The sequence below is a fragment of the Fringilla coelebs genome (genome assembly GCF_963513975.1).
Source record: "Fringilla coelebs genome assembly, chromosome: 6".
Lineage (NCBI taxonomy): Eukaryota > Metazoa > Chordata > Aves > Passeriformes > Fringillidae > Fringilla > Fringilla coelebs.
This window is the reverse complement of record NC_140034.1, coordinates 2,359,498-2,379,564: the sequence shown is the minus strand read 5'-3', so window position 1 is coordinate 2,379,564 and position 20,067 is coordinate 2,359,498. Positions and strand designations below refer to the sequence as shown.

General features: G+C 52.4%; 1 protein-coding gene across 2 annotated transcripts in view; it reads left to right on the top strand.

Annotated features, from left to right (window-relative positions):
- The window catches only part of TRIM9 (tripartite motif containing 9), a gene marked incomplete at both ends in the record, with an annotated part of 62,645 nt that overhangs the window by 31,685 nt on the left and 10,893 nt on the right, over nt 1–20,067 (top strand). For both annotated transcript variants that reach the window (XM_084208241.1, XM_084208242.1), the window contains 6 exons: nt 459–554; nt 1,743–1,865; nt 10,619–10,729; nt 12,126–12,279; nt 15,343–15,500; nt 17,619–17,757. In XM_084208241.1, the coding sequence (XP_084064367.1) occupies nt 459–554; nt 1,743–1,865; nt 10,619–10,729; nt 12,126–12,279; nt 15,343–15,500; nt 17,619–17,757 (781 nt within the window). The remainder of the gene's footprint in view (nt 1–458; nt 555–1,742; nt 1,866–10,618; nt 10,730–12,125; nt 12,280–15,342; nt 15,501–17,618; nt 17,758–20,067) is intronic.

The window sequence follows — 20,067 nt, the reverse complement described above, 5'->3', positions numbered from 1 at the left end:
GGCAGTGCTGGGCTGCAGCCCATCCCCAGCCCACATCCCACACAATCCTATTTCTTTGTTGGAAACAAAGATGGACCCCTTTCAGATCAAATCAAATCAAATCAAATCAAATCAAATCTTCCTCTGGTCTCTCACATCTTGTGGGTGTCCAGCCCATCAGCTGCCCTGCAGGAGCTCTGATCTGGGTGTGGTGGGAGAGTCTGCCCACATTTCACAGCTTGCCTGCTAGCAGGGCAAGGTCTGTGAGGAAAACTGAAGGTGTGCATGTTGCTTTTGGCTTTCCCTCGTTTTTCCCCTGTTTCCATGGATTTTCCTGGTTGTCACAAGCTCTGTTTCTGCCTGTTGGTTGCATGACTTAGAGTGCTCGAGAGGGACCTTTGTGGAGTCAGTTGTGCTTGTACTGGGGGATGGATGAGTCCTGGACATGGGAATGACCTTGCTCTTTGTTTGCCCTGCAGAGCCAGCTCTCCCAGGCCCTGAATGGATTGTCAGACAGAGCCAAGGAAGCCAAGGAATTCCTGGTCCAGCTCCGCAACATGGTGCAGCAAATCCAGGTACTGAGTCTGCAGGCTGAGGAACTGCCCCTTCCCACCAGGATCAGCCATCCCTGTCCCTCTTCCCAAGCTTGGCTGGGTGGGTGCTCTCCCAAAGGAACCTCATTTTCCATATTGCCCCCCTGAGCCCTCCCCAGAGCTGCTGCTTGTGGAGGGAACAGCAGAGTCCTGAGCCCTTCTCATCTCTGCCATGGGTGGATCCAAACCTGTTCCTCACCTGCCCCTGATGCCTCAGGTTTGGCTTTTCTATTTTTCACATTCTCTGCTACTTTAGTGTGTGGGTCTGGGGTTCATTTTAGGGGATGGTGAGCTCTGTGCACAGAGGCCAGCTGGGAGGATGGGATTTGGTACAGCTTTTCCAGAAGAAATAGGAATTGTTCCCTTTGTTGCAGTGTGTGATCTGCTCAGAACCAGACAGGTAAAGGTGCTGCATCTCCCTGCTCCCTCTGGAGGAGCAGAGCAGCTGACAGGGAAAAGCATCAGCTCAATCCACTGCTGCCTCACTGATGCTTCTGGGAGGTGTTTGAGCTTGTCTGGTCTGTGGGAGAAGCCTTGGGAGGTGGGGAAATGGGTTGGGCTGATGCCTCAGGTTTGGCTTTTCTATTTTTCACATTCTGTGCTGCTTTAGTGTGTGGGTCTGGGTTCATATTATGGGATGGTGAGCTCTGTGCACAGAGCAGGGAGACAAAACAATTCCTGCTCCAGCTGGGCACCAAGGACAAATGACCCAAATCTCAGGCCAGGAGCACAAACCCCGTGGGCTGGAGAGAGAAAAACAAGCAGGGTGGGACTGCAGGGGCTAAAGCTGGGATGGGACAATGAACTGCAAGGTGCAAATGGAGCAGAGCTGATCCCAGGGAGAGACCCCGTGCCCGGCCGGGCATTTTGGGGCCATTTTGGTTCATCTTGGGTGCAGCCCTGGCTGGGCTCTGGTGCTGCCCCAGGTGGGTCCATGGAGGATCCTTTGGATAAATCCCTGCTTTATTCTGGAACTCTGCTCTAGGGCAGCCTGCCCAGGCTAGCCCCCCTCCACCCCTCCCAGCCGTGCACATCCCACATCCCACACTCTGCATTCCGTGCTGCAGCTGCACCTGCAGGAATGCCCCTGTGGCCCCAACAGAAAGGACAATCCAGCCTTGCAGCTGGCCTGGGGACGTTCCCTGGGCTGTGACCCCTCTGTGCCCGCAGGAGAACAGCGTGGAGTTCGAGGCCTGCCTGGTGGCCCAGTGCGACGCCCTCATCGATGCCCTCAACAGGAGGAAAGCCCAGCTGCTCTCCCGGGTCAACAAGGAGCACGAGCACAAGCTGAAGGTGAGCCTGGCTGCCTGCAGGGTCGGCTCTGGGCAGGGATGAGGGCTGGGATGCTGGTTTTTTGGGGAACTCACTCCTTTTCCACGTGAGTTCCATCCTGCTGGGGATGCCCAGCCCGCTCACAGCACGTCCCTGACAAAGTGCTGCTGCCTCCAGGTGGTCCCCACTGAGCTGTTGGGTTCATTTCTAGTCCTTGGGTCAGCAGCACCACGTGTGCAGCGTGGAAAATTCCTTTGTTCGTGTCACCTGTTTCTCCCAAGCCCCTGGAGTGATCCTGCGGGATCTGCCTGTAACTTCTGCTCAAGTCCTGATCCCCGTGGTGTCACCAGGAGTTGTCACCAGGGGCAGGGCTGGCTCTGGTTTCCCTGCTGTCGGGGTGGGGTGGCACTGAGGTTTGTGGGAGCTGTGGGAACGGGCTCCTGGTGTGTGTCATCCCCACTGTCACCACACCACGTCTTTCCAGCTGATGTGGGGCTGGGAGGGGAAGCAAAGATCTCAGCTGGGAGCAGTGGAACAGGGGCAGCCATGCCCAGAATTGTTGGACAGGGGGGTTGTCCCCTGGCCATCAGTGATGGAGTCCAGCTGAGGGATGTCACACCCACATTTAGGATCCCTCTTCCGAGGTCATTTCAGTGCTCTGCCTTCTGTGTCTCTTGACCTTGCTTTGAGCCCCCAGGAGGCTGCCAGAGTGATTCCTGGAGCTCCTAAAGCGAGGGGGAAGGCCACCAGTCCTGTCTGCATGGGCAGCACAAGGGAATTTCCACGGGAGAGGGACAATGGCAGCTCTGTGGGACCCAGCCCACCCTCAGTGCTCAGTGCCAGCAGCAAAGCACAGCCCCAACAGCCACAGCACAGAGGGACCCCCGGGCCTGGTAGGCTCCCTGTCCCTCACCCCTGCAGCTCATGGTTAATTAAACTCTCACAAAGCCAGGCAGCACAAAGCAATTTCCCTGCTCAGCACAACCCAGAGAGGCCTTTGGCTGGAGGAATGGATCTGCATCCCTCTGCTTGTTCCCATCCATGGATCTGCATCCCTCTGCTTGTCCTGTCCATGGATCTGCATCCCTCTGCTTGTCCTGTCCATGGATCTGCATCCCTCTGCTTGTTCCCATCCATGGATCTGCATCCCACTGTTTGCTCCCATCCATGGATCTGCATCCCTCTGCTTCTCCTGTCCATGGATCTGCATCCCTCTGCTTGTTCCCATCCATGGATCTGCATCCCTCTGCTTGTCCTGTCCATGGATCTGCATCCCACTGCTTGTTCCCATCCATGGATCTGCATCCCTCTGCTTGTCCTGTCCATGGATCTGCATTCCTCTGCTTCTCCTGTCCCATGTCCCCCATCCCATCCCATCCCCACCCACCCTCGTTATCAGCTGGGCTTTGCCATTGGCCAGGCCTGGTCCTTCAAACAAGAAGCAGCCCCTGGGTTTGTGACTGGACTCTTAAATCAGCCCTGGAGCTCCTCAGCTCCACGTGCTCTGGGAAGGGCAGGAAGGGCTCTCTGCTTCCCTGGCAGATGTGGCACCTGAGCCTCATCCAGGTAGAATCAGAATCATGGAATTGGGCTGGAGGGGACCTTAAATCCCACCCAGTGCCACCCCTGCCATGGCAGGGACACCTCCCACCATCCCAGGCTGCTCCAGCCCTGTCCAGCCTGGCCTTGGGCACTGCTGGGCTGTTTCCATCTGCAGAGAAGCGAGGGGTCACCTCCTGGCCCATGCTTTGGTGCAGCTGTCAGTCCTGCAGGGCTGTGGGTCTGTCCTGGCCAGTGTCCCCATCAGCACAGGACACTTTGGCCACTCGTGCTGGGACCCTCACCCTTCCCACAGGAGGCCTCTCCTGGGTGTCCCCTTGTCACTGTCCTGTCCTGGAGCATCTCCCCCGAGGAGATGAGTGCCCAGGGAGCCTTGGCAGTGCCAGGGAGCCCTGCCAGGTCCCAGCTGGTGGCCCCAGCAGCCAGCACGGAGCCACAGTGTCCTGGCTCCTGTCCTGGAGTCTCCCCAGGCTGCTGCTCCTGCCCAGTGGGATTTTGGCCATCCTGGCACCGTGGGATGGAGGGAAGAGGAGAAGCACAGGGCACAGAGCCCTGGCACAGGGCCACAGGCACCTCTCAGGACACGTTCCCAGCCCCAGTTCCCATCCCCATTTGGAGTGGGTTTGGCTTGGGGGCCGCCCTGCTTTGCCCTGGCACACATTCCATGGAGGAATCCAGCCTGGGTTTGGGGTGGGTTTGGCTTGGGGGCTGCCCTGCTTTGCCCTGGCACACATTCCATGGGGGCAGGCACAGATCCAGGGCTGACTCTGGGCCAGCACTAATTGCTGCAGAGCAGGGAGAGCCTTGTGAGGACACCAGCTGGGAAGGGACATCTCCCTGCCCTTCTGCAGCCTCCCCTGGGGCTGGATTCAAACCTGAGAGCCTGGGCTTCAAAAACCAACATCTGGAGGAGCCCTGGGGCCAGGGCAGCTCCTGCTGCAGGACAGACCTCCTGGTGTGTCCTTGCCTGGTTTTCAGAGGAGCAAGGGGTCTTTCCTGAGGGGTGGGATTAAAGGTCCCTTCCAGCCCAATTCCATGATTCTCATTCTACCTGGATGAGGCTCAGGTGCCACATCTGCCAGGGCAGCAGGGAGCCCTTCCTGCCCTTCCCATGGGCAGGTTTGTGCAGGGGACACAGAGGCTGTCCCAGGAGGAAATCTCTGCTCAGCCCACCACACACCCAGGCTGAAGCTCTCAGCAGCACTGGGGACCATTCCAGCCTTTTTCCAGCCTTGGGGTGCCTTTGCTCCACGATTTCTCCAGGCTGCTGTTGAGGCTGATAGTGGAACCCTGGAAAATGATAGAATCTGAAAATGTTAGGCTTTTTGTTTTCCCAGATCAACTGCACCTGCGTAAGCAGTGTGATAAATGATATGATTGTTAGATGTGGTGATTGTTTAGTAATTAAATATAATTATTATATAATCATAAGAAGAATCATGAGAAACTATGCTGGAAATTTAAGGGGGGCTTTGCTTAGCTGAAATCTATGTATACAATAGAACAATATAAGTTTAATAATTAACATGAAAGTTATATAAGGATAGAATATAAAAACATGTTCATCTCGACTGTATGGTCAGAGTCAGGTTTGACACCCAGAGCCCTTCAATAAAAGCACCTGCATAGAATCATTCTGTGATGGTGTGTTCCTGAACACTAACAAGGCTGACAGCATTTACCCCCCTCCCAGGAGAGCAGCTGGCAGCAAACACTCCCCAAGGCTTCCTGTCCATGGCTCTGCCTCTCCCCAGAGCTGAAGTGCTGCTCCTTCTTCAGGCAGGATTTCCTGGTGGAACTCAGTGTTCCCTGCTGGAGCAGGTTCCTGGTGCTGCCAGCACAGCAGCTCTGCTCTCCCAGGTCACCATGGAAACACCCACCTGGAAAAAGCTCTGGCTGGGGGATTCTGCACGCTCAGATCTTTGCCAGGCTCTGTCCTGGTGATTTTTTCCAGCTGGGGTGTGCAGGTGACCCAGGGTGAGGTGACATTCCCAGCAGGACTCATCCCAGGCACTGGGAAGGTTGAGTGCCTTGAAATCTGTCACCCACCCAAGCACTTCAGAAAGGAGGAGGACACTTAAGTGGAGATGTTATTGCCTTCTAGGAGCTGTATTAAAATTAAAATGTAAATTATAGTTAATGCCATCTCAGGGAGGAAAAGCTCTTGAAAGAACTGTCCTATTTTAAGGTCGTGGTGAATTGCTGTGAGTGCACAAAAACCTCTTTTTATAGGAATTGGCAGCCAGGTTCTGGCTGTTGCCTTATTTAGCACTTAAAGGGGGGGGGAATGGTGTTTGGTAAAAAATGACCACAAAAAAACCAAATGTGTGGAGCTTCCCTAATCCCCTGAAAATCTGAGCCATGAAGAGCCAGGCTGGGGTCAGTCTCTTCTCTGAGCTAACAAAGGGAAAGAGCCTCAAGGTGCTTCAGGGGAGATTTGAATTGGATAAGAGAGAAAATTTCTTCTTGGAAAGGGTTTTCCAGGCCAGCAGTGGGATCCCCATCCTGGATGTGCCAGGTTTTCCTGGGAGTCCCTCCTGGCCCCCCAAGGCTGCCCCTCAGCCCAGCACAGGCTCTTGCACGACTCCAAGGCTTGAGGAACCCCCAGATTTCCCTTCCAGCTCTCTCCATCAGCAAACTCTGCATTTCTGGGGTCCCAGGGAGCAGAAATCCCTCCTGCATGAGGAGAATCCCAGGATTCAAGTGGTTTAATGCCCCATGGAAAATATCTTAGCTTTGGTGACCCCACTGGGTTTAGACCAGGCCTTCAAATGTGTGAGAGATGTTTATGTCTTATTTCTAAGACCTTTAATTTTACTGATCAAAGTGGCTGATGGAATCTTTTTGCCCTGTGTGCATCCCATTTCTCCTTTAAAGCCCCACTGGATCCCAACCAAAGATCTTTTTTTTTTTTTTTTTTTGCCTTAAAAGCAGTTTGGTGCTGGTGAAGGCAACTTGGATTTCTACTTTTGGCTTTTTTTGCTGTAAGAGATGGTGAAATGAAAATGCTGTTTTATGCCCTGGGTGATGCTGGACCCCTGAGGGGATCAGAGTTAGAGGAGGGCTGGGACAGGGCTGCAGCTTTGGCTTCACCTGGAGAAGGCTGCCCTGGGAGTCTGGGGTGTCTCTGCTGCTGGAGCCTCTTTTTTTTATAGTCTTTGAGCACCTTAATAGAAAAAGAAAAAAGCTTTTATGATGTCTTCACCCAGGAAATGTTGTTTCCTGGAGCTGGAGCCTGGCTGGAGGCAGCAGATGGCAATTCTGCTGGAAATCCTTGGAAAGCACCAGCTCCAGCAGGGAGAGGTTCACAAATTCATTATCCTGGGCAAAGCAGACAGAGGTTTAAGCTGCAAAGAAGATAAGAAGATTGTTTTAGCAATCCCATCTTCGCTGCCTTCCCAGTGGCACGTGCATTGCCCCCACAGAGGGGGCTCCCAGTGGCTTTTCCAGGCATTCCACGTGGGATCCCCTTCCCAGCAGGCAGGGAATGCAGAACCTGCCTCTGCCACGCTTGGTGCAGCCAGGATGAGCTCTGACAGCAGGGCTGCACCCCACAGATTGGGTTTATCTCATGGTCTGCAGCTGGGAGACCCAAAATCCACACAGACAAAAACCTTCCCAGGAGCAGAGGAGTCCTGAGCCCTCTCTCTGAGCAGGAGGGGTCACACAAAGACAAAAAGCTGCTTTGCACCTTCTGCATCCTGCCCTGGAGGGCTGGGAAGGGAAATCCGGGGGCTTGCCCTCTTTCAGGGAGGTTAGGGTGGGAGTGGGATCTCCAGGAGCAGCTGCTGGCTCTGCTTTACCCTTACAGGACCTGGAGGGGCTCCAGGAGAGCTGGAGAGGGACTGGGGACAAGGATGGAAGGACAGGAGCCAGGGAATGGCTCCCAGTGCCAGAGGGCAGGGATGGGTGGGAGATTGGGAACTGGGAATTCCTGGCTGGGCTGGAATGACCAGGACAAGGGAGAATGGCTTTAGCTGGAAGAGGGTAGATTTAGATGGGATATCAGGAAGGAATTCCTGGCTGGGCTGGAATTGCCAGATTTGCTGTGGCTGCCCCTGGATCCCTGGCAGTGCCCAAGGCCAGGCTGGACACTGGGACACCCTGGGACAGTGGAAGGTGTCCCTGCCATGGCAGGGGTGGCACTGGGTGACTTTTAAAGATCCCTCCCAACCCAAACCATCCTGGAATTGTGGGATTCACCCCAGCAGAGCTGTTCCTGTGCTCTCAGGTGTCAGAACCTGGCACGGAATGAACTCCCTGCTCCAACAACAGCAATGCCTGAGGCCAAAACCAGCCTGGGCAGCTCCAGCTCCAGCTCAGAGCCAGCCAGCACCTCCAGGAGCCTCTGGACAATGTCCAGCTCCAGAGGAGCAAGATGGGAGCTGCCTCTGGTGCACCTGCACCCCCTCCTCTGCCACAGCCTGCGAGCACCAGGTGGGATGGCTGGAAGCAGCCGGGAGTGGCTGCTCCCTGAAAATCTGGAGCTCTTCTGGAGAGTCCTTGATGGCATTTCACACGAGCAGGGGGGCTGTCCCAAACCTGCCAGGGAACAGGATGGAAGGGAACAGCCTCAAGAGGCACCAGGGGAAGTTGAGATTGGGTATTAGGGAAAATTTCTTCATGGAAAGGTTTGTCCAGCCCGGGCTGCTCAGGGTCTCCATGCCTGGAGGGGTTTTAAATCCATGTGGACCTGGGGATTTGGGTCAGTGTGGATTCTTTATTCCTTTTTTTTGTTGTTGTTGCTGTTAAGGTTGGGATTAAAAGTGTGAGATGGTATTTCTTGTTGGGACTCAGATGTTCATTAGTTGTTACATCTCACAAACCCTGAGTTCTGCAGTACTGTACTTTAACAAATTGATAATTGAGTCATCTCTCTCTATACAAGACCTTTTAAGGATAAATTGTTTAATTAAGAAATTATACTTAAATTATTTTTACTTTTAACTTAATGACTAACTACTCGTGTCCCACAATGTGGACTTTGTTATCCAATTACACAATATTACCTAAACTTAGGGAGAAGAAAGATCAGCTTCTGCTTTCAAACTTCTATCTTGTTTTATATATATATATATATATATATATATATATATATATATATATATATATATATATATAAAAAACTACATATATATACTACTACATTATTTTTATATATATTACTACATTTTAAAACTTAAGTTTTTTACCTTGTGATATCACACACTTCTATTCAAACTCCACGCCCACAATCCCAGTTCTGTCATTCCATTCTGGAAGCTTCTCCAGGGCCTCAGGTCAGTGCAGTGTTCTCTGGGGGGTCAGAGCCTTTCAGCACAGAAAGTCTGAAATTCTCAGCAGTTCCCAGAGTTCCAGCAGGTCAGTGCTGGGGGGACAGTTGGCCTGGGTGGTATTTGGGGGATTTTCCAACCTGAAGGAATCTTTGCTTTTAAGCTGCAAGGCTGGTAATTCTTTTCTCCCTGCTAGCTGATTAAGTAGAGGTGATTAAATTTTAATTAACCAACAGGAGATGGCACTGATTGCCCTGCCCAGGTTCCTTCACTGTGCTTCCTTTCCCTGCCCATCCCTCAGACAGGAGTGCTGGCAGAAGGAGCTCCCAGGAATGTTCATCTGTGGCACTCATATTTCCTGGAAAAATCCCTTTGCCCAGGATTTTTCTCCTGGGAAGCTGAGAAGCCTCAGAGAAAAAGAAAAACAATATTATTTTATTTGCTTCTCCTGTGTTTTGCTGCTTTGGAATGTGGTTGGAGATTGTTTATCCAACAGGTGATTGTTTTATTGGTTTTATGTGAATTGTTTTGACTTAATGACCAATCAAGGTCAAGCTGTGCTAGGGCTCTGGAAAGAATAACAAGTTTTCATTATTATATTTTTATCCTTCTGTCTGTATCCTTTCTGTATTCTTTAGTATAGTTTAGTATTCTTTAATATAGTATAGTATCATAAAATAATAAATGAGCCTTCTGAGAACATGGAGTCAAATTCATCATTCCTTCCTTCATCTGGGAACCCAACAATTACAATACTCATCCCTGTTTATTGCAGCTTTTCCCATCTGGCTGCAGCTGCCAAGCTCATCCTCACTGTAAGACTCCCCAGAGCTGCACAGCTTTGTTCAGTGCCAGTGGAGAGCTGTACACAGCTTTTTAAAGCTCTTCCAGGAGTAGAAAATAAAAAATCTTCTGTGGGTGTTTGAGCACATTTGTCCAAGAATAAAATCTCTCTTCCTGAGCTGCTCTGCCAGTGAAATCCTGGATCTGCAGGATTCAGTGTGAAGGAGCAGCCAGCTTAAAATAAATAAATAAAAATAAACCTTGTGGCATCCAAATAAATCCTTGTGGCACCCAGCCTGGACCCTCTCCTCTTTGCTGTGCTTCAGGGAAGGTCAGCAGAGCCCTCAGGCACCAGCAAACCTCCCTCTTGTGCTGCTCTGCTGGGATGCTGGAATGTGATCCCTTGGGGAAGGAGCTGGGAGTGCAAGAGGTGCCTTAATGTGGAGCAGGCAGGCAGAGCAGGGCAGCCTCAGGCAGAGCTTGGATTTATTCATTTCTCTCCTCTCCCTGGAGCTTCCCTCCCTCAGAGCTCATCCCCAGTGGAGCAAACAAGGGAATTCTGCAGAATTCTGGTCCCTGCTGAGCATCTCAGTCACATCCTCAGGGATGGGGCTGGGGGAGGTGGTGTTGTCCATCCTCCTGGCAAAGAGCAGCTGCCAGGGTCACTCCTCATCCTCATGAGTGCAGCTGCCCCAGGGCCAGCCCCATAGCCTGGCTGCATGCCAGGGGGGGACAGGGCAGCTCTGGATCCGTGGGAGTTGGCATTTGCTTGGCACGGAGCTCACCAGCTGCCATTTGGAAGCTGGCTTAATTAAAGGCAGGGCATGGAGCTGCCCTCCTGCTTTGAATAATTGTGTGTGTTAATGATGATTTTGGGCTGAACAAAGCTGGTTAGAACAGACTCTCTCCCCTGAGAGATTGTGGATTCCCCATCCCTGGAAGTGTCTGAGGCCAGCTTGGAGAGGGCTTGGAGCAACCTGGGATGGTGCAAGGTGTCCCTGCCACGGCAGGGGGAGGAACAAGATCCCTTGGGGCTGGAAAGGACCTTAAAAACTTTCTGTGGTTCTACATGGTTGTTCCCCAGGCTCTGACAGGTCTGGAGCTCAGTGTGTGAGCGTTGGCCAGTCCTGGTGACCCTGGTGTCCCTGTCCCCCGCAGGTGGTGCGGGACCAGATCTCGCACTGCACGGTGAAGCTGCGCCAGACCACGGGGCTGATGGAATATTGCCTGGAGGTCATCAAGGAGAACGACCCCAGTGGCTTCCTGCAGGTCAGTCTGGGGCCTGGGGGGGCAGCAGGGCTGGGGCTGCTCCAGGGGAAATGCCCCCATAGAATCAAGGATCTGCCCCTGGTCGCCTCCACCTTCACAGCAGGGCAGGAGCAGGGGCAGGGCAGGGCAGGGATGTTTCAGGAGGAGAGTGTCAGGAAAATTAATCCACAAACACCAGAGGTTTATGTCCAAAAAGGAGACAGAGGAGTCCTTTGGCTTTATTTGAATAAAGGGAGAGGCCATGGGGCATTCCCCTGGGATCTCTCAGATTTTTGGAGGACACAGCCTCCCTTTTTATCCCCATTTCCCAGCCACATTTCCCTTCTCTCTTTCCCCATTGCCTGAGGTCCTTGAGAGGTTCAGACTTCCCAAAACACCTGACACCAGAGATTTCCCTCTAATGTACAACCCTCCCTTTCAATTTTTAATTCTTACGGAATTTAGGGGTTTTTCTTCCCCATTGTCTCTTTCATCTTTCAATGTCTAATTTCATTTATCAACAAACCTAAGGTTTATTTCCGAAAGCAAATATCTTTTTCCATTCATCAATCAGTGGAATCCTTCCCATTGTTTCTTTCATCTCCCAGTGCTGGTTTTATCTGCATGCAGACCCACAGCTTGGTTGTGAAGACAAATCTGCCATTCCTCTCAGGAGGAACGGAGCAGGGGTGGATGGTGCATCTCTGGAGCAGGGATCACACCATGCTCGTGGCTCTCCACTGGGACACCAACAGACCAGGCATTTCTGGGCTCCCTTTGGTGTGAGAAATGGATTTGTAAAGAGTTCTCACAGCCTGGCAAAGCTCACACAGCCTTGCATGCCTGTATGCACACTCTGAGATAAGGTGTGCTGACTTGGGAAGGCCATGGAGTAGAGATGACATTGCTGAGAGAGACAGACTGAACTAGAAACAAGTTTCAAATTATGGCTTTTGCAAAAACAACCAGATATTTTAGAGAATTAGAACTGTGAAAGATGAATTGTGGGGAAAAATAATTAGGTGATTGGGGTGATGTATTAGCAGCATTGTGTGACAAAAGCTAATAGGCTGAAAAACATTTATAAGGTAATAGGTTGGCTTCTGATGGAATGGTGTTGAGTTTTACATCTCTTATGTCTCACCCTTCTATGAGACTGATAAGGGAATAAAATCTTTTAAAACACCTCTCAGTTGCCCCATCTCTGTAAAGCTGGGTTTTTCCAACACTTTTGCCATTGAATAGCACCCAGCACTCCAGGGTTCCCTCCTCCAGCCCAGCCTGCAGGGAAGAGTGATGCTGGAAACCAGGTGTGACATCCCAGCCTTCAGCCTGGGAGGCAGAGGGACGGGGGAAACAGGGTGGGGACAAGGCAGGGGACACTCCCCCAGCAGCTGAGGCTGCTCCTGCCCTGCAGATCTCAGATGCTCTCATCAGGAGGGTGCACATGACCGAGGATCAGTGGGGGAAGGGGACGCTCACCCCACGCATGACCACGGACTTCGACCTGAACCTGGACAATGCCCCTCTGCTGCAGTCCATCCACCAGCTGGACTTCGTGCAGATGAAAGGTAAGGATCTTTCCAGTGCCTCCCTGTCCTGGTTTGGAAAGCCAGGTGTCTGCTAAGGAGGGCAGGAGCCTCCCCTGAAATGGAAAATGTAAACCTCCTCCTTCCCAATTGTTATAAATTTGAATTTAAGGGGCTCTCAGGGAATAATATGGGAGCAGGAATAACAGTTCTTTATTAGGGAAGAAAATGAAAGGATAAAATAAACAATGCAGTGAACTAAACCAACCCTGCCAGAGCCAGAGCACAGCCTGACACCCTGTGGGTCAGGGTGCTGCAGCAGGGCCATTGGAATTGTGGCTCAGCCCTCCTGCAGGGCCAGGGGTGGTTCTGCTGGAGCAGGGATCCTGGAGAAGGGGGCAGAATCCTCTGGAGATCCAGGGGCAGAGGCAGCTGCTGCTCCTCTGGGAATGCAGTGGAGAAGCCGTGCTGGTGTTCCAGAATCTCCAGATTCTATCCAGGCAGGAATGCTTGGCTCCTCCCTCTGGGCTCACATCTCCCATGGGATGCTGTAGCTCTTATCAGCCCTGCAGGGACATTCCATGGCCTCTTATCAGCAGGTGTCTGCCCAGGGGAGGAGTGGGTGTGGAAGAGATAAGGAAAAACTGCCCAATGGACAGAAGACAACTGCCATACTGATGGCAAATAGAAAACAATTCCCTTGGCAATCCAGGACACTTCCCAAAGCTCAGCTCTGCTCCTGCTGGGAGCTGCCAGGCAGCTCATCCCAGGGGAAAGGCAGAAAAGGAGAGCTCCTCACCTCCTGTGAGAAATGAATTTGTAGAGAACTCCAAGAGCTTAACAGAAGGCTGACATAGAGTGCATCTGTATGGAAACTTTGAGATAAGAAATGCTGACTTAGAAATGCTATAGAATAAGACAAAGATTATTAAGAGAAAAATAGAACTAAAAGCAAGTTTCAAAGGATGGCTTTGCAAATAAAGCTAAATACTCTGGAGAAATAGAGCTATGAAAGGTGTATTGTAGTAGGACCCACAAGGGGTAATTTTAGATGATTGGCTTTAAGGCATTTACAGCATGGTGTGGCAAAAGCTGATAGACCAAGAAACACTTACAGGGTATTGTAATTAGTAAATAATGGTCTTCTGATTGTGATGGTGTGAGTTATAACATCTCTATTGTCTCACCCTTCTCATGAGACTGAAAATGGAATAAAAGTTTTAAAACACCTCTCAGTTACCTCAGTTGCTCTGGGTCAGAAAAGAGCATAATCCAACAAGCTCCCAGCAGGATGGGGCACCCCAGACCCAGAGATGTGCCCATTCCTGTGGGTTTTGCATCCCTGGGCCAACCATTTGCCTGCCTGTCTTGCATCCCTGGGCATCTGTGTGCCAGAGCAGGGTGCCAGGGGTTTGGCTTTGCCTGGAAAAGCACTCCTACTGCATTAAAAATTTACTAGTGCATTAAAAAGTGCTCTGACAAAGTTGTTGGTGCATTGAAAAGTGCTCTGCAGGTTGGGACCTCAATTTGAGAGCAGCACAAGGCTTTTCCCAAACCTCTCCTCACATCCCCATGCTCCTTCAGTGCTGAGCAGCATCTGTCACAGAGCAGATGTCCCTCCAAACAGAGCCAGGTCACCTAGCCTGGCCTCTGCCCTCCTTCTCCTCACCTCCCTGTCGGTTTAGGTCATCATTTTGGTATTCTATTCTATTTTTTTCTGTTTCCTTGCTGTTCCCCACTCCCTCTGTGCTCCTTCTCCTGTCCCACCCAGGGCTGCTGCAGCCCATGAGGAATTTGGGGTTTGGCAAGCCCAGGGATGCTGACAGAGATGCAGAGGTGCTGTGACACAGGGAGGCTCAGGAGGACACTGAGCCTGGCCTGTACCTTCAGCTGCCTGGAGGAACATCCACCAGCTGCAGGTCTGGCTCTGCTGTTCATCCCCAGCACAGCTGGAATTCCTGTCCCAGGAGCTGTCTGCACACACCAGGGTGTCTCAGTGGCCAGGGACAGGCAGGATGTTGGCCACACTGTTCTCTGTCACCACATGGAGCATCCTCAGCTGATGGTGCTGGTGGCAGGGAGGAGCTGCCCATGCTCGCTCTTCCTTAGCCAGGCTGTTCATCTGAAATGTCAGGAATATTTTTGGATAGCAAACCCAGGGAGGGCTGGATTGCTGTTTCACATTCCTGTGTTCCTGCCCTCCCTTCCTGCAATTTAGCCCAGAGAGTTATTTTTAATTAATAAGAGCAAATCTGCTGCTGGTTCAGCCGCCCACCCTCCTCTTATCAAATCCTTCCTCCTCCTCCTCCCAGCTCACCCTGGCTGTGGAAATCAGTTGTTGGTTTTGTAGACTTGCAGAAGGTTGGCTTTGCATCCCAATTCTGTGTCCCAGCACCAGGGGAGGGAGGGCAACACCTGAGGCCTCAGTAAAGAGCAGTGAGCAATCCCAAGGCATCCCACAGCCACTTCCAGCCTGGAGGATGCAGCCCAGGAGGTGGAGGAGTTCCAGAGGGTGAATGCTGGGCAAATCCAGCTTTTTCCCAGGCATCCATGGCTCCTCCCCATCTTGTCTGTTTCCAGTGGCTCTTGTCACTTTGGGCAGTGAGGATGAGGATGGTGGACGAGCAGCTCTTTGAGAGCTGTCATTGTCACTCTCCCTGTGCTTTTCAGAACAGGAGTGGGCTGTGGGACATATGTGGAGATGCCCAAACACAGCAGGAAAATCCCTGGCAGTCCTTTCTCTCCCCTGTGCAGCTGATGGCTGCCAAAGGGGGAGCTCAGCCCCCCCAGTTTTGTTGCAGTGAATTTATTGAAGGGAAAAGCAGGGCTGTAGATGAGTCCAGAACCTGTGGGAGAATTGTCCCAGGTTTGGGACTGGCTGCATGAAAGGTCCAGACAGCTCAAAACAGATGCATTGTGCTGCCATAATTCCCCAAAATTAATTAGAAAATAGGAGTAAAGCAGAAAAGCTTCACCAGGCTGGCAGGGGGGAGGAATTCAGTGGAGCCCGGTGGGAGAAAAGCCCTTTCTGCTGCCGTCCCAGCCAGGCAGTGAGTGCACCCTGCATCCCCCAGGGTTGCACTAATTGCACTAATTGGTGATTAGTCTCGTCCCCAGTGCCGGCCCCGCCGATCCTGCAGCTGGAGGAGTGCTGCACCCACAACAACAGCGCCACCCTGTCCTGGAAGCAGCCGCCCCTGTCCACGGTGCAGGTGGAAGGATACATCCTGGAGCTGGACGATGGCAACGGGGGCCAGTTCAGGGTAGGAGCTGGGAGCCAGGGTGGGAGGGGATGTTCTACCCCCTGGGATTCCCTGGCACAGGATTTGGGGGGGATGTTCTGCCTCCAGGGATTCCCTGCCATGGGATTTGGGGGGATGTTCTGCCTCCAGGGATTCCTGGCACAGGATCTGGGGGGATGTTCTGCCCCCAGGGATTCCTAGCACAGGATATGGGGGGATGTTCTGCCCCCAGGGATTCCCTGACCTGGGATTTGGGGGGATGTTCTGCCTCCAGGGATTCCTGGCACGGGATCTGGGGGGATGTTCTGCCCCTAGGGATGCCCTGGCACAGGATTTGGGGGGATGTTCTGCCTCCAGGGATTCCCTGGCACACAAGCTGGGGGGATGTTCTGCCTCCAGGGATTCCCTGGCACACAAGCTGGGGGGATGTTCTGCCTCCAGGGATTCCCTGCCACGGGATTTGGGGGGATGTTCTGCCTCCAGGGATTCCTGGCACAGGATTTGGGGGGATGTTCTGCCCCTAGGGATGCCCTGGCACAGGATCTGGGGGGATGTTCTGCCCCCAGGGATTCCCTGCCACGGGATTTGTCCTCTTTTTTTTTTTTTTTTTTTTTTTTTTTTGCAAGTCCCCTCTTCCCTGCTGGGTTGCCCAGGGAAGCAGATGCCCAGGTGCAGACAAGCTGTGGGGTTTTGGGGTACCGTGTGATTTGAGGGGGTGCAAATGGCTTTCCAGTGGCCAAGTTGACTTGGAAACTCAAAGAACAAGTTTGAAGCTCCTGTTACCCAGAGCAGCTGTGGCTGCCCCTGGATCCCTGGAACTGCCCAAGACCAGATTGGACAGGGCTTGGAGCTGCCTGGGGTAGTGGAAGGTGTCCCTGCCCATGGCAAGAGGTGGAACAGGATGGTTTTTAAGGTCCATTCCAATCCAAACCATTCCATAAATGTCCATATTTTTAGGTTGTTGAATATTTCATGCAAGGTATGCTAATTGCCATGAAAGCCTCGTGGTTTGCCAGCTGCCAGCAAGCAGAGGTGTTTAAGGCCTGAGGGCTTTTAAATTGCTGTAATTACACAATTAAAATATGATTTTTTTCTGATCCAACACGCCAATAATTATCCTGGTGTGTTCACATCCACTGAGAGTAGGCTCAGGACCAGCCCATTGCACTCTGAATTTACCCACAGTGAGCTCAGGCAGAGTTGAGGCAAAGGAGAGGTGACAGGGGTGGGACCTGGAGGGAAGGGAGCAGCAGGCTGGGTGTGGGGAGAGCCAGGTCAGTGCTCGCTGCTGATAATATTCATCCCCAATCTCCCACCCATCCCTGCCCTCTGGCACTGGGAGCCATTCCCTGGCTCCTCTCTCCAGCAGCTCCAGGTCCTTCTGATCCAGTTTTCTTCTCTTCAGCCCCTAATTTCATCCCCAACCCCCTGCAGAGGCAGATCCCTCTCTGCTGTGCCCTGGGGTGTCCCTGGAGATGGCTGACCGGGATTTTTTGTCGGAGCCGCTCCACTACATGACTACAGACATGCTGGGGGCAACTGGGATGTACTGGGAGTGTCTGTAACCATACTGGGGGGGGCTGGAACCACACTGGGAACAACTGGAACATGCTGGGGGCAACTGGGATGTACTGGGAGTGTCTGTAACCACACTGGGGAGGCTGGAACCACACTGGGAACAACTGGAACATGCTGGGGAGAACTGGGACCATGCTGAGGGTAGCTGGGAGTGAGTGGGACCATGCTGGGAGGGACTGGGATCATCTGGGGAGTGACTGGGACTAGAGCAGGGGCAACTGGGTTCAACTGGGACCATACTGGGAGTGTCTATAACCATACTGGGTGGGGCTGGAGAGAGTCCAGGGCCTCCTCTGGACTCTCTCCAGCAGCTGCACATCCTCCTGATGTTGGACCCCAGATCTGGGGGCAGAACTCCACCTGGGATTCCAGCTGAGCAGAGCAGAGGGGCAGAACCCCCCTCCCCTCCTGCTGGTGCTGCAGCCCAAGGAGCAAACCCCATTTTGCCCAGCCTTAGCCCTGGCCAGCCCCCCAGGGATGCCCAGGGTGGGGGATGCTGTGCCCCCAAGGTGTGCCAGGCTGCTCCCCAGCCCTGGCGCTGACAGCAGCCTTGCCTTGCAGGAGGTGTACGTGGGCAAGGAGACCATGTGCACAGTGGATGGGCTGCACTTCAACAGCACCTACAGCGCTCGGGTCAAGGCCTTCAACAAGTCAGGAGTCAGCCCCTACAGCAAGACCCTGGTGCTGCAGACTTCCGAGGGTAAGGAACACGGACTCGGCTCAGCACAGCCCAGGCCAGCTCCTCCAGCCCTCCCTGAGCCACCCCTGCAGCAGCACCAGCGCTGACCTGGGGCAGAGCTGGGTCAGGAGCCTCCAGCAGAGCCCTGAGGAGTTCCCTCCCAGCCTTTTCCTGTGCAGAGGATGTTCTCTGGGGAGGCACAGGGGGAGAATGGAGTGCAGGGTGACCCCAGGGTCTGGGAAGGATTGGGATCTGACTCCGTGATTCAGAATGCTGAACTATTGCTGTATGAAGCTATTCTGTATTACATAAATACTACACTAAGTTACATACTAAACAGATAATATACTGAAGTTTTATATTCTACTGTACTAAAGAAAAACCTGTGACTGTCTGAGCCAGGCAGAACACAGCTTTGAGTGATTGGTTAATTAACATAAACAACCATCACCAGAATCCAGCTACCAAATCCCTTCAGGTAAACAATCTTCCTGACACATTCCACATGTGCAAAAACAGCAGGAGCAGTGACTAGAGATAAGAATTGTTTTCTCTTCTTCTCTGAGGTTTCTCACTGTGTTTCCCAGGACAGGTCCTTGGGAAGTTGTGCCTGTTTCTCTCTGTGAAGAGAGCTGTTTAAATTTGGGCTGATGTGACACCAGAGGGAAGCTCAGATGTTTCCATTGGGCCCATTTAAAGCAAAAGCATTGCTCCTGAGGGCTGTGCTTGACTGCACAGTGCCATCAGCACAGATTCAGGTCTGGCAGGGCAGGACAGGGAGCAGAGGGGCCGTGGAGCAGTGTGAATGTCCTTCCAGAGCCAGGGATGCCCTGCAGCACCATCTGCATCGCCCCCACACCCACTCAGAATATTAAACACTCCCTTCCAGGCTGCAGGGGGATCTCCCTGCCTGCCTTTAAGTACATTTGTCACACCAGGCACTTAATCCATTGTGGAAAATTGGTTTATTCCTGACGTGCAGGTGGAGAGTGGCGAGGCTGGCTCCGAGGTGGGAGCTGCAGCTGTGGAGGAAGGGATCAGCCCCCCCCAGCACGTCTGCTGCCCCACAGCCAGGCACAAAACCCTTCTTTGGGAGCCCTCCACGCTTGCTGGAATCCCTTTTCCTTGCTCACAGGCGAAAATCTCTCTTTTCCAAGCGTGTGAGGGTTTTTTTACATCAGCATCCAGCTGGCTGGCAGCTGGGATCAGAAGGGAACACACACAGTTCATGGGGCTGCTGGTGGGGTAGAAGGAAGGGGAGAGCCACAGAGCAGCCCTGGGGGCTTTCAGCAGGGAGGAAAATGGGTTTTTTGCTGAAGATACAGAAGACAAAAGCAGAGCAAGCTTGTTTCTCTTAGAGAAATTAAGCTAGTTTCTCTTGCTGCCTGCAGGTCACCATTCCAGTTTAGAAAGGGCAGGTCAGCAAGGAATGGGATTCCTTCAGAGCTAGAGCAGACAGCAAAACTGTGACAAACTCCTCACAGAAGAGGCAGGGAGGTCACAGCACAGCACAGAGGCCTCGGCACATCTGTCAGAGACACCTCAGTGCCTGTTTGCAAACTGAGCACCAGCAGCAAAGAAGCTGCAGAAGTTCTCTGGAGATCCAGGGAGGGGAGAAGCTGCATCCAGCCCTGTGCCAGCTTGGCCAGGACTGCTCCCAAATCCTGAAGGTCAACAGCTCCCACTCCAGCTTTAGCAGGAGACAGCAGAGCTTTGACTTCTCATCTCCTTTGTGCCTCACATGACACATTGAGGCACAATTTCCTCATCAAAACCAGTTGGGCTTTAAGTTGTCCCAGCCAGAGTCCCCTCTATGATCTTCCCAGCTTTGATTTCCTCTCAGAGGTGTTCTCACCTCGAGCCAAGCTCCAAAATACAAAGGAATCTGGGAGAAAATAGCTGCTTGTGGTGCCAGCAGGGCTGTGCTTGGGCCGTGCCACCAAGGAGAAGTTCCACTCTCCTTGGCTGCATTCATTCAGCCTTTTCACTTGAATGAGCTCTTGCATTTGTTATTCCAGCACACAAAAAAAAAAAAAAAAAAAAGGCAGGGAGAAAAAGTCAAATGGGCCTGGAGCATTTTGTGCTCTTAGAGGCTGCCTGAGCTCTTTTAGATTGAAAGGGAAATAAATCACATCTGTGTGTGCAGCTTCCGGATATCCCAGTGACTCTGTGAATGGAGCACATCACAGCCCTTGCTCAGGCTTTTATTCCTGCCTTTTACAGCACCATCAGGCCTTCTTAAGAGCTATTTTGTCTGAAGTAGGCTTAGCTTTTCCCTTCAGCCAAGCTCTGCAGCTTCCTGCAAAGTGGTTGTGTGGGAAGAGAGGACAA